At 41.0% G+C, this 12746-nt stretch overlaps 1 protein-coding gene across 1 annotated transcript in view; it reads left to right on the top strand.

Annotated features, from left to right (window-relative positions):
- LOC140312650 (uncharacterized) overlaps positions 1-12746 on the top strand; it is a 53283-nt gene that overhangs the window by 36884 nt on the left and 3653 nt on the right. The window contains exon 6 of the mRNA XM_072390418.1: positions 7512-7633. Within this exon, the coding sequence (XP_072246519.1) occupies positions 7512-7633 (122 nt within the window). The remainder of the gene's footprint in view (positions 1-7511; positions 7634-12746) is intronic.

Genomic DNA, 12746 nt, shown 5'->3' with positions numbered 1-12746 from the left:
ACCACACATTCTCCCGAATTGATTTCTTTGTACTTGATAACAATCTCCTAGACTATGTGAAGGCATGCGAATATCACCCAATAACCACCTCTGACCATGCTCCTACCACAGTTGACATTAATTTCCCATGGGATACAATTCCACATGCACTATGGAGGTTTCGTTCGTACTTGCTGTCGGATAATATGTTAAAAGATTTTGTTGCAACTCAAATCCGTTCTTACATAGAGTTTTAATGGCACTCCTGATGTCAGCAGTAGTATTCTGTTGGAAGTGCTCAAAGCTACTATTCCAGGACAGGTGATATCTTATACTTACCAAATGAGAAGGGCTGGATGGACTAGGCTGATGGAAATTGCAGATGAACTTCTGAAACCTGATGGAACCTACTCCACCTGTCTGTCCCCCATCCTCTATAAGAAACGGCTACTGCTACAATCGGAACATGACCTGTTAATGATACATGTAGTGGAGAGGTAGCTGTGTCAATCGAAACAAACCTTTTTTGAGCAGGGCGATAAGGCAGGGAGACTCTTGGCATAGCAGGCCCGAGGAACTAGCGCTTCTAGATTGATTCCTCAAATTAAACTACCTGATGGTAGCCACACTTCCAGTAGTTATCAAGAAGTCTTTCTTTGATTTCTATACCACATTGTATACTTCTGAATGTGCCCAAATTACTACAACAATCCCTAACCCTTTAGACCAGTTAACATACCCTCAATTTCATGTAAATATCACCAGAGAACTGGGTAGACCCATCTCTTTTTTGGCGGTGCATGGAGCAATCAATGCTATGCAAAACAGGAAGTCTCCGGGTCCCGATGGTTTTACAGTAGAGTCCTTTAAAGCATACTCGATGCGATTAGCCTCCATCCTTGTGAGAATGTTTAATGATTCCTTTACTGAAGGTAGACAACCAGCGACCTTGTACGATCTTTCTTGCACTTCCTTCTATGCCTTCCTTCCTTCTATGCCTGCACCCTATCTCTACTCTGTCACCTCTGACAGAGTCGGACTCCTGGGTTTCTTCTATGTAGTTTATTGTTAGCTTTTTGTATAGCTGTTATATCTTGATTTGTAAGTCACTTTGGATTAAAGCGTCTGCTAAATACATAAACATAAACGAGTCATCTATTTCACTGCTTCTGAAGAAAGACAGGGATCCTTCCTCCTGTGGTAACTACAGACCAATCTCGCTTTTAAACGTAGATTGTAAGATTCTGGCTAAGGTTCTTGCCCTCTGCCTCCAAAGTGTGATGTCATCAAGAATTTCATTAGACCAGACGGGCTTCACATCAGGAAGACATCCATTCTTCAACACCAGAAGGCTGCTAAACATCATTCTCACCTACGTCCAACACTCCTGAAATTTTAGTGGCACTTTAAGCAGAGAAAGCCTTCGACCAAGTGGAGTGGGGCTTTCTGTTTTTTATCTTAGAGAAATTTGGCTTCGATTCTAACTTCATCTCTTGGGTTAAACTCAGAAGGGCCGTTTTGCACCTCCCGACTAACTAACTAATACCCCCTGCGGAACTAGGTTCCGAACTAGGTTTAAAAAATAAGCAGAGCAGGGGGTGCGGGCCAAGAACCTCCCTGAAAAAAAAAATCATGAAAAAATAAATAAATAAATCGTCCGAAGAAATTTAAAAAAATCTGTTTGTTAGGCCAATATTTTGATTTAGTTTCAGGCATTTTTGTAATTCAGCCTTCTACTAGGTAAAAAAAGTAAACACCCCAGGCGGTGAATGCCAAGAACTTCCCTGACACAAAATTGCGAAAAATAATTTTTTAAAAAAAAGTAAAAAAAACAAATTTTACATGAAAAATTCCGATTTTTATCTAGCATTTTGCTAACAAGTTAAAGTTGTAAAAAGCCCGCTGCACAGGTACTAGGTGAAGGAGAGGATCATATGTGAGGCCCGAGCCAGGAGAGGCAAACTACAGCACCGCGGCTCCTCCATCTTAATTTACGTGGTAGAACAATTCCGATTTTTATCTAGCATTTTGCTAACAAGTTAAAGTTGTAAAAAGCCCGCTGCCAAGCAGCGGGTGTATATTATGGCCCCGCTCTGACATATATATGTATATATACATATATATACACCGAAAAAACTTGGAAAAACATGAAAAAAGAAGGCGATTTATTAGTATCCAAAAAAGTCTCCCTTTTCTTTTTATTATTATTCCGCACGCTTTTTCATCTGTTAATGCGGCCCGAACCGCAATGTGCAGCCACGCACGGCATACATCAATATGTGCGTCTCCACGATACCTTGATGGGCATTACTTTTATTGTTCAAAAGTGTTACCGTGGCAACGCTCAGTGCCGAAAACTGGAAAAAAGGTAGAAAATTTGCACGCTTATCGCTTGGCTATACTTTATCATAGAGACATCATTCAAACTTTCAAAGACTCAGGCTGATGGGTACTAAGAGCCCATACAACCTCATTATGCGAATTGTTAAGCTTTTTGAGATTTTGAACTTTGAATTTTTTTAAAACATTTTGACTTAGGACGCTTGTTGCGAGGCAACAAGTTGTCGTAGAGACATCATTAATATATTCCACGACTCGCCCCACTGTGGACTACAACATATTTAAATCTCATGAAGCTGTGGTGAAATTTTTTTTTGTTTTTTTGTTTGTCGAGGGGTTTTTTTTGCCAATGCATTTGCAGAGGGATTCTGAACATTTTGATACCACGAAAATGAAAAAACTGTATCCGTTAATTCGGCCCGAACCGCAACTTGCAACCCAAGCAATGCATACATCAGTACGTGCGTCTCCATCGTGTCTCGATGAGCCTTAGTTTTCTCAATCAAAAGCGTTACCATGGTAACGGTAGATGCCAGGATGCGAAGAAATTTGGACGCTTATTGCCTGACCGAACTTTATTGTAGAGACATAATTCATGTTTTCAAACACTTGGGTCGCTTCGTACTAAATGGTTATTAAGCCTCATTATGCTGGCTATTACGGTTTTTGAGAAATTAAATTTGTCCAACCATTAACATGAGGCTTGTTACCATGGTAACACAAATCCTATGCATTCCTAAGGGGGAGCCTAAGAGTGAATGCAATATAACCAGAGCCACCTCAGACATATCCAGAACCAGCAGATGCTAACATCATGCTAAAATGCTAACATACTAGCATCATTAGCATTTTGCAGGGAAGCCTAAAATGCTAATGTGACATCACGTAGACATGAACTCACTGTTTTTGTGCTCTATTAGCTGATGCTATGAGGACTTTTGCTCGGCCACACTATAACGTAGAGACATCGTTCAAATTTTCAAACACATGGGATCCTTTGGACTACATCATATTAGCGTCTCGTTATGCTGGCTACTACGGTTTTTGAGATATGACACTTTAAATTGGTCATACTTTTAATGCTAATGATTAACATGCTGATTTTGGAGAGGTTTTGCTCGGCCAAACTTTATCGTACAGATATCGTTCAAACATTTAAAGACTCGGGACAGTTTGGACCACAACATGCTTAAGTCTCATTAGGGTGGAATTTACAATATTTGAGAATTTTCAACATTAATTCTATCGTGATTTTAATGCTAATGAATACACATGCTGATTTCGGAAGCCTTTTGCTCGGCCATAGTTTATCGTACACACATTGTTCAAACATTTAAAGACTTGGGACGATTTGGACTACAACATATTGTAACCTCATTATGCTGGGATTTACAATTTCTGAGGAATTGAACTTTAACTTGATGCTATTTTAATGCTAATCGAGTGACTCGCTGATTTTGGAAGATTGTTGCTCAGCAACAATTTATTGTAGAGACATCATTCAAATGTTCAAAGATTCGGAACACTTTGGACCACAATATATTGTAGCCTCATTATGCTGGGATTTGAAGTATTTGAGAAAGTAAACTTTAACTTTATGCTAATTTTGAATCTAATTGATTGATATGCTGATTTTGAAAGCTTGTTGCTTGGCAACATTTCATCGTAGAGACATCATTCAAACGTTCAAAGACCCCGGGCACTCTGGAAGCAGGGAGTGTGGTTCATTAACAATAGCACCCCAAACACAACCAGAACCACTTTAAAATGAACACAACACAAGCACTACCACCCCAAAGCAAAGCAGCAAGAGGGCAGAAATGGGCAGTAGGGCATGTCCATATTAAAATATCCAGTTAATAATTATTGCTGATGACGAGGACACTTCTTAAAGGTTGGAAAGAGAGGAACCCCCCCTCCCCTCTCATTCTAATTATTTTCTATTTACATATTTTATGTTATATATATATATATTTTTTATATTTTTTCATTTTATTTTATTAAATTTGTTCATTTTTATATTTTTCCCTTCTGTTATATTATTCTAATGTTTTACTCTATTGTGTCTTAATGTACTTAGATTATTTACTTATGTTGCTATCTAACAATTTACTTGTTTACTGTGACTGCATCTGACATGGGTTGTCGGGAGGGATAGTGGGATTCATGTCGTGGTATCGTCTTGTTTTGTTTTTCTAAGGCAGACGCTCTGACGTTCTGCCTACAGAAAATTAATAAAGAAATCTGGAAAAGATTAAAAAAAAAATAACTCCAAGGTTCCTCACTGTAGTATGAGAAGCCAAGGAAATACCATCTAGAATAGCTATATAGCAAGAAAATTTCTCCCTGCAGCGCTCAGGTCCAAAGATAACGACTTCAGTTTTGTCTGAATTTAAAAGCAGACAGTTCTGAGTCATCCAGGTCTTTATGTCTTTAAGACAGGCTTGTAGTCTGACCAACTGATTGGTTTAATCTGATTTCATAGATGAGTACAGCTGAGTATAATCAGCATATCGATGGAAATTTATGCCATGCTGTTTAATAATGTTGCCTAATGGGAGCATGTATAAAGTAAAAAGAATCTGTCCAAGCACAGAACCCTGAGGAACTCCATGACTTACTCTGGTGTGTGAGGAAGATTCTTCATTTACAAGAGCAAACTGGAATATATCAGATAAATATGACTTAAACCAGCCTAATGCAGTTCCTTTAATCCCAATAACATGTTCAAGTCTCTGTAACAGAATGCTGTGATCGATCGTATCAAATGCAGCACTGAGATCCAACAGGACAAGCACAGAAACAAGTCCGCTATCAGAGGCTAAGAGGAGATCATTGGTAACTTTCACCAGTGCCGTTTCTGTGCTATGATGCACTCTGAATCCTGACTGAAACTCTTCAAACAGATTATTTTTATGTAAATGATCACAAAGTTGAGCTGCAACGATTTTTTTTAAGAACTTTAGACAAAAAGGGAGATTGGATATAGGTCGATAATTAGCCAACACTTCTGAATCAAGAGTAGGTTTTTTTAAGTAAAGGTTTAATTAGAGCAACCGTAAAAGTCTGAGGTACATATCCTGTCAACAAAGACCGATTGATCAAATCCAATATGGAAGTGTCAATTAAGGGGAAAACCTCCTTGAACAGTCTGGTTGGGATTGGGTCTAACATACAAGTTGATGGTTTAGAAGAGACTATTGCTGTTGTTAGCTCAGAGAGATCAACTGGACAGAAGCCGTTTAAATACAAATCAGGTTCTAACGATTCTTCGAAAGCTACTGCACTTGATGATACATCAGTGATGATAGTAGGAAGGATTCCATTAATCTTCTCTCTGATAGAAGTCAGGCATACTAAGTATGCAGTGAGAGAAAACACGCTAAAATGTTTTAACCAAATTTAGGAATTGCCGTTGTATAATAGACTGTACTGAGATCATTATAGAAAGAAACATGCAATCTTCAAACAAGGGCTGAAACCTGTTCAAGTTATAAGCACCAAAACAATATTAAGTATCTAATTAGAATCACACTTGCAGGAGCTATGTCTTTTTTTATCTAGTGGGTGGGAAGGTCGTGCCTCTGACAAGGTAGTAACTTTGAATTCTGGCTTTTTGGGTAAAATTGAGCATGGTGACCAGATCCTTGCAGATAGAGGTTTCCTTGTTAGAGAGAAATTGGCCAGTGTAAAAGCAACATCAAGAATCCCAAGTTTCATGATGGGGAAATCTTAGTTGCCTGGTTCTTGTGTTGACACTTCACGTCAGTTGTCAAGAGTCTGCATACATGGAGAACAAGTTTTAAGTCGTCTTGAAACCTTTCAGATACTGAACACTGTCATACCCATCAGCCAAGTCAACATGCTAGATGACACTTTAACCACATGTGCTGGTCTTACAAACCAGTTCAGCCTTTAACACAATAATCCCAGACAGACTCACCACAAAACTGGACACTCTTAGCCTTCCCACTCTCATATATGCCTGAATGAAAGACTTTCTCACCAACCGACCCCAGACTGTGAGGCTTGGCCCCCACATCTCCTCCACCTATATGCTGAGCATCGGCTCCCCACAGGACTGTGTGCTGAGCCCCCTCCTGTACTGCCTCTACACCCACGACTGCAGTTCAGCCCACAACAACAACCTCATTGTCAAGTTTGCTGACGACACTACAATGCAACCGAGGAGGTCCTGAAGTTGGCAGCCTGGTGTTCAGACAATAACCTGGCTCTGAACACCAAGAAGACCAAACAAATCAGCACTGACTTCAGGCAGCACTGCACTGACCCAACCCCCCTTTACATCAATGGTGAGTGTGTGGAGAGGGTCTACACCTTCAGGTTTCTTGGCGTCCTCATCTCTGCCAACATTTTGTGGACAGAAAACATCACAGAAGTCATCAAGAAGGATAAACAGCTGCTACACTTCCTGAGAGTCCCCAGGAAGCACAACCTAAACTCCAACCTGTTGCTGAGCTTCTACCGCTCCAAACCAATCTTGGTTTAAAAGTGGACACTCCACAGAAACAGCTCTGTTGGCTGTGACAGAAGCCTTAAAAGAAGACCGAGCAACAGCTAAGTCCTCTGTACTTATCCTGCTCGACATATCGGCTGCATTTGACACTGTCAACCACAGTATCCTTTTGTCCATACTTTCTGGCATGGGCATCACAGTGAGAGCACACTCCTGGGGCGGCTGTAGCTCAGGAGGAAGAGCAGTCGCCCACCAATTGGAAGGTCTTCCCTTCTCTGGCTTCTGGCTACATGTCGAAGCGTCCTTGGGCAAGACACTCAACCCCACGTTGCCTCCCAGTGTATCATTGGGGGTATGAATGTGTGTGAATGATTAGAAAAGCACGTAGTTAAGTAGTTAAGACGTGCTGTATGAGTGTGTGTGAGTGGGGTGAATGCGGCATGTAGTGAAGCGCTTTGAGTGGTCAGTTAGACTAGAAAAGCGCTATACAAGTACAAGTCCATTTACCATTTACCATTCATAAGATTTGCTCTTAGGTAAGAACAAATCCTGGATGGGAAAACATTGATGAATGCCACAATCTTTGTAAAAATGCATAAGTAGCACTTAGCAACACATTTGTTCTTAAGAACTGTTTGTGAATGAGGCCCAATGTAAGTTGTAGCAGGCTCAAGTATTTTTTAACAAAATGTTTCCTGTATGTTTTCATGTTCAGCGGAGTGAAAACAACTCTTGGGGCAGAGTGAAAGACCTTGTGAGGAAAACTACATTGGGGAATCATGACAGACTGGGATTAACTTCCACTTCACTAAAGATGTCCTGTCCACAACTCTTCAGGTGAGGAGTACAATTTTGAATTCCCCCCACTGGGGGATGAATAAAGTATTTTTCTATTCTATTCTATTTCTACACATATTAATGTAACTTGCAAATGGGCCATTTCCTTGGTCACACTCATAGATTTTCCTTTACTTGTATGTTCTCTGGATTTTTCCTCAAATGTACATGTAATCTATTTCACATTTGGAGGGGGTATTGCTTAATAAGCACAGTGCCATGTTTGATGTGGTTTTGATGAGCGTTTCTCACATTTTGGCAAACAGATTATATTAAGCTTTCTCATTGGTTAGACCTAGAATGGATCAGCTGGAGGGAAGCTATCCTTTTATCAAAATAGTATTGTATTTCAGACTCTCTGAGGGCATTTTCGTAGCAATACACAGAATCAGCCAGTGTCAGTTTGTTCAGTTTGAAATTGTTCAATTCCTTACAGCCAAAGATGAAGCAGCGCCAGAAGCTAATTTGACTGCACTATTTTGCAGGTCAGCTCCTCCTCCTTCCATATATTATTAATAAATCATAAATCAATGGACTGCATAGAAGCAATAATCATACTTTCTTCAGACTAAGAGGGGTTTTTGAACAAATAACCCAGATGGGACACAACTGCATCTTTTGACCTGTAATTGTGACCTACCTTACATTATTAACCTAATTACTTTGCCCAAAGCAAACATCCTTATCTTTAACTTGTCACTGTCATTTCAATCAGTATACAGTTGTACACAGTGAAATGAGACAGCGTTCCTCTGGACCACAGTAAAATATGAATAATTTGAATGTTGCAAGTTGTACAAAATTATATATAAAATTATATATTTAATACAAATGGACTGTGCTGTACTCGTATAGCACTTTATTAACTGTTACTGATATACAATAAATGGAAACAAGGACGGTAAGTGTGAAGTTATCCCACATTTTGTGTAGTGTCATAGTCAACCTCCTGTGATAGCAACCCCCCGCCCCCTGTAGGTTATTTGGGCCGGATGTGTTAACCTTTCAGTTTCTCTTTTATATGGATACATTTGTTTGACTGGTGAAGCTGAGCTGGTGAGTTCGGAGTTATAAAATGTTATGTTATGTTATGTTATGTTGAATACTTGAAATATGTTTGTGTACGCGGATTATACGGTGGTTAATATGTGTGTGTCATTATTTGCAAAGGTGTATGGATCGTTTTTGTGACCAGAATGGACAAACAGTGAGTCGTGTCCATTGAAATACAACTACTCGCCCTAACCCAACAATCATAATCTAATCTGCTTTCCTGCTCTCTTGGCAACAGCCTTGGCCAAGGCCGCTGTTGAAACAACTTTCCCTGAGATTGGGAAGGGAAGAAAGTGGAGATTCAGAAAAACAGTATGAGGTAGCAGAAAAAAAATTTTGAGGAACTGTTTCAATACATTACGAATGAACTTTTTCTCAATCCAGAAGAACTATGCATGGCAAACCTCTTATCAAGACAACAATCTCCATGAAGTCTCTCGGTGTCAGCCAGATCAAGGACTCAACCAAGAAAAATTTCCAGTGTAGGATGGAACCTGAGCTTGGTGGATCCATATCTTTCCTGATGAAAATGGAAAGCTTCTTCTATACCCAGACAGCTTATCAATGACTGAGCTTGCCAAAACAGTATTGCCATTAAAAAACTAACTACAACATACCAGATCTGTGAACTCTGATGCTGTAACAAAGGCAGCTTTGTGGATGAGAAATGATATAATAAAACAAGACACCAAACAAGTGTGGTCACCTGATGTAGAACAAGATGGATTCTTAATTCCTGCATCAATCACTCAGTTCTACTGAGTGGAAACTGCAACAGCCCGTCTGAAAGAGTAAAACGACTTGTCACCTCCTTTGGCAGTGACTTGGTCTTTTCAGTCACCCATGGCAGAATCAAACATATACTTCTGCCCTTTGCTGTGAAGTACTTGACAGGAAACACGGAATTGGTGCACACTCTGAACCGGCTTAGACTATTTGTCCTATTTACAGTTTGAAGAGATTGACACAGTGCTGTGTCTGCAGAAGATGGAACTGTCAAGAGATGATGTACCACTGACACACGTATGACATTTTAAACTATGCCTGCTACCTGTCATGCTATGAGGGTTGGATATCAATCAAAATCTTTCGATACTGGTACCAATACAGATAGCTTCACTTCAGTGCCAGTTCCTGGGCGATACTTTTTTCTATACCAATTTTATAATATCAATTCTAACAAAAAGGAAATTAAATTAGACATAACAGTACAAAACTTTAAGTTTTATTTTTCAGCTCAGGATTTTTCCAATCCAAGCAGTTTTCTTACAGAAAAAATGAATAACAAATAATTTCCAGTGCAAAACAGTTGTAAACAAGTGACAGGTTGGTGTCTAATACTATCCTACGTACTGAGGATACATTTTACTTAGCCGTTTTTCTTCAGAAAAATCAACATGTCTGCTTTCTGCACGTATTAAGTTGCAGTAACATTAATTACTGCCGGATTTTGCTGAACGTTAATTTACCTTTTAAAATCCCCCACACTGCGCCGTCCTCGGTGCTCTTAGATGAAGCCGAGTCCAATGGTGGACATTTTTAATTATGCCGCTCGGCTCTGTGGCGTCCACAGGCTGACTTGAATGCTGATGGTTGCGGTCTGACCTCCTTGCAGTAAAACACGGAGCAACATTCTGCTCTTAAATTGATTTTTTTTTTTTTTTTTGCACGGTCAAATAATTTATTAAATTAGTCGTATTGCTGTCCTTAGCGGTGATGACTTTTTGGCATATACTGCATTGCACACTATTGGCATCAATCTTGGTGAAATGGAGCCATGCTTTTGACCTCAGTGGCATTGTTTAACCGGTTCGGCAACACACACACACTACAGTACCCAACGCAGATATACATGAACCCCGTCTGTGGGCGTAATCATATTTTCCTGCATGCGGCAAACTGTAACGTTAATACATCCAATCGAGGGGAGCATGATCAGTTCTTGATCGCATGATTAATCTCTGGGTACCGCGACTTGGCACCGAAAGACAAGGCACGTTTTGATACTTGGTACTACCAAAGCATTTCGGTCGGTGCCTTAAAAGAACCGAAGTTTGGTACCCAGCCCTACATACTATTATGCCACAATGACACAGCTGCCAGCAAATTACCCGGAAATGCATGCCCACTTCTTGCAAGCAGGCTTCTCAGTCCAACTTGGCAGCAGAAATCCTTTTGTACGAATTTCCTGTTGACCAGACCATTGAGGAGACTGTCAACAAAGACACAAACATCTGGCGGAACAAAAGGCTTCAGCCTCAAGACTGCAACTGTCTACAAGTACTACTTAACCTTAGAGTGCCACATGTCACAGTTTAGTCATCCTACCATCAGTAATCTTCCATTGATCCTGCTTCTGCCCCACTCAGCCTGTCAGCCACACACACCTCATCAGTTCACTCCACTCACCTGTGCACATAGCTGCCTCTCATCACATGCAATCAGCCCAGCATATAGTCACCAGCTCCACACTCTATCTTTTGCCAGATTGTTCTTTGCCATGCAAGTCTTTCCAGCGTTCTCCTGCCAGCTTTACCGATACCGACCTCGCCTGTCCCTGATTCCCTGCTTCGTCTGCCTCCTGGTAATTCGACCCAGCCTTCCGTCCCTGACCAAAAACTTTCCCTCTCCTCTCCTGATTCCTGTTTGCTGGTTTCTAAACCGTTTGTCTGTCTGCCAGAGTCTCAGTAAAGCATTGAACTTTTTACCACTGTCTTCTGAGTCCTTTGTACTGCCATTGGGTCCATACACCAGCCGTTACACCACAGTGCCTACCTGAGGCAGCTGAAGGAGATGGTAGGTCAAGGAGTTTCTCAATGTAATAACCCAGACTTACAGCTGCCCATGATCAGAAGAGATGAGGCTGGTGTTCAGTCCATTGTTGATATCCTGAACAACTGCTGGCTAAATCCATTTAGTCCAGATCAATGTGAGTTTTTCAGCTTGTCATCAGCAACTGTTGCCCCACCGGATGTGGTCAATGACTTACTTGATGCTCATAAGATAGGAGAGCAAGCCTATCAAGCTTTCAAACATGAACGTCTTGAGACAACTCAGCGACTGCAAAGGTTTATGATATGATCACAAAGAAGAAGCTGAAAACATTCTCAGAGATCAGGAAAAAACACGCAACAAAGGGCAAGCCAAGAATGTAGTTCTGAAGGCTGATAGGAATTTGTTTGGCCACATGATTCTGGTGGCAAAGAGCCGAGAACTACACGAGAGATGTGTTGGCACATCCCCTGGGACCAGTGCCATGGACCCTAGCTAATGAGGATGGATCTCTTTGGAAAACGAACAAGGCAGCTCTTGCCAGACAGTTGGAGAAGAGGGCTGTCGCAGCAGAAGTAATCCCCAAACCATCAACAACGATGGAATGGGCCTGATGCAAAAAATGTAAGGGAATGACAAGACATTTGCACAGCTGGCAGAATCAACACTAGGCAAGGTCTTGCATGAAGGTGGTGATAGTGAACGGATTGTTGTTTTTTAAGTTTAAAAGGACATGTCAATAAAACATTGAGAAAGGGCAAACAGAGGTGCAGACATTGGGACCGAGTTCAAAAACATAGTTTCTAGGTACAATATTCAGCAGTGGAGGAAACTTCTCTGCAGCGCTGCCAATAAAGCCAGTCTCATCAAGTTGTTGGTGGAGAAATGGAAACGGCCTGAGCACAGAGATAAACTACAGGGCAAGACACTGCATGTTACTTGTGAAGAAGTCTGCTTCAAAATCACTAAGGACCAGTGGGGGAGGTAACACAATTGAAATCTTCTCAGGAGAAAGCTGACTTCCGCATGCTTTTGCATGTACTCCATGCAGGAGAGTCTGGCTACAAAGCAGCGATCATCATAGCTGATGACAAAGATGTTCTGGTGCTGTCTCTTGGTTTCGGCAAGGGCATCCCATGCCCTGTGTACCCAAACTGTGGCACGCAGAACAGGACAAGATTTCTGGACATCACTAAACACTAAACTGTCAATCACTCAGTGAAAGTATGGCTGGTGCCTTGATTGGCATGCATGCGTTCACCGGTTGTGACACAGTAAGTGCATTTGC

Source organism: Leuresthes tenuis, unplaced genomic scaffold, assembly GCF_036924035.1.
Source record: "Leuresthes tenuis unplaced genomic scaffold, fLeuTen1.0.hap1 SCAF_8, whole genome shotgun sequence".
Lineage (NCBI taxonomy): Eukaryota > Metazoa > Chordata > Actinopteri > Atheriniformes > Atherinopsidae > Leuresthes > Leuresthes tenuis.
This window is presented reverse-complemented; position numbering and strand designations above follow the sequence as displayed.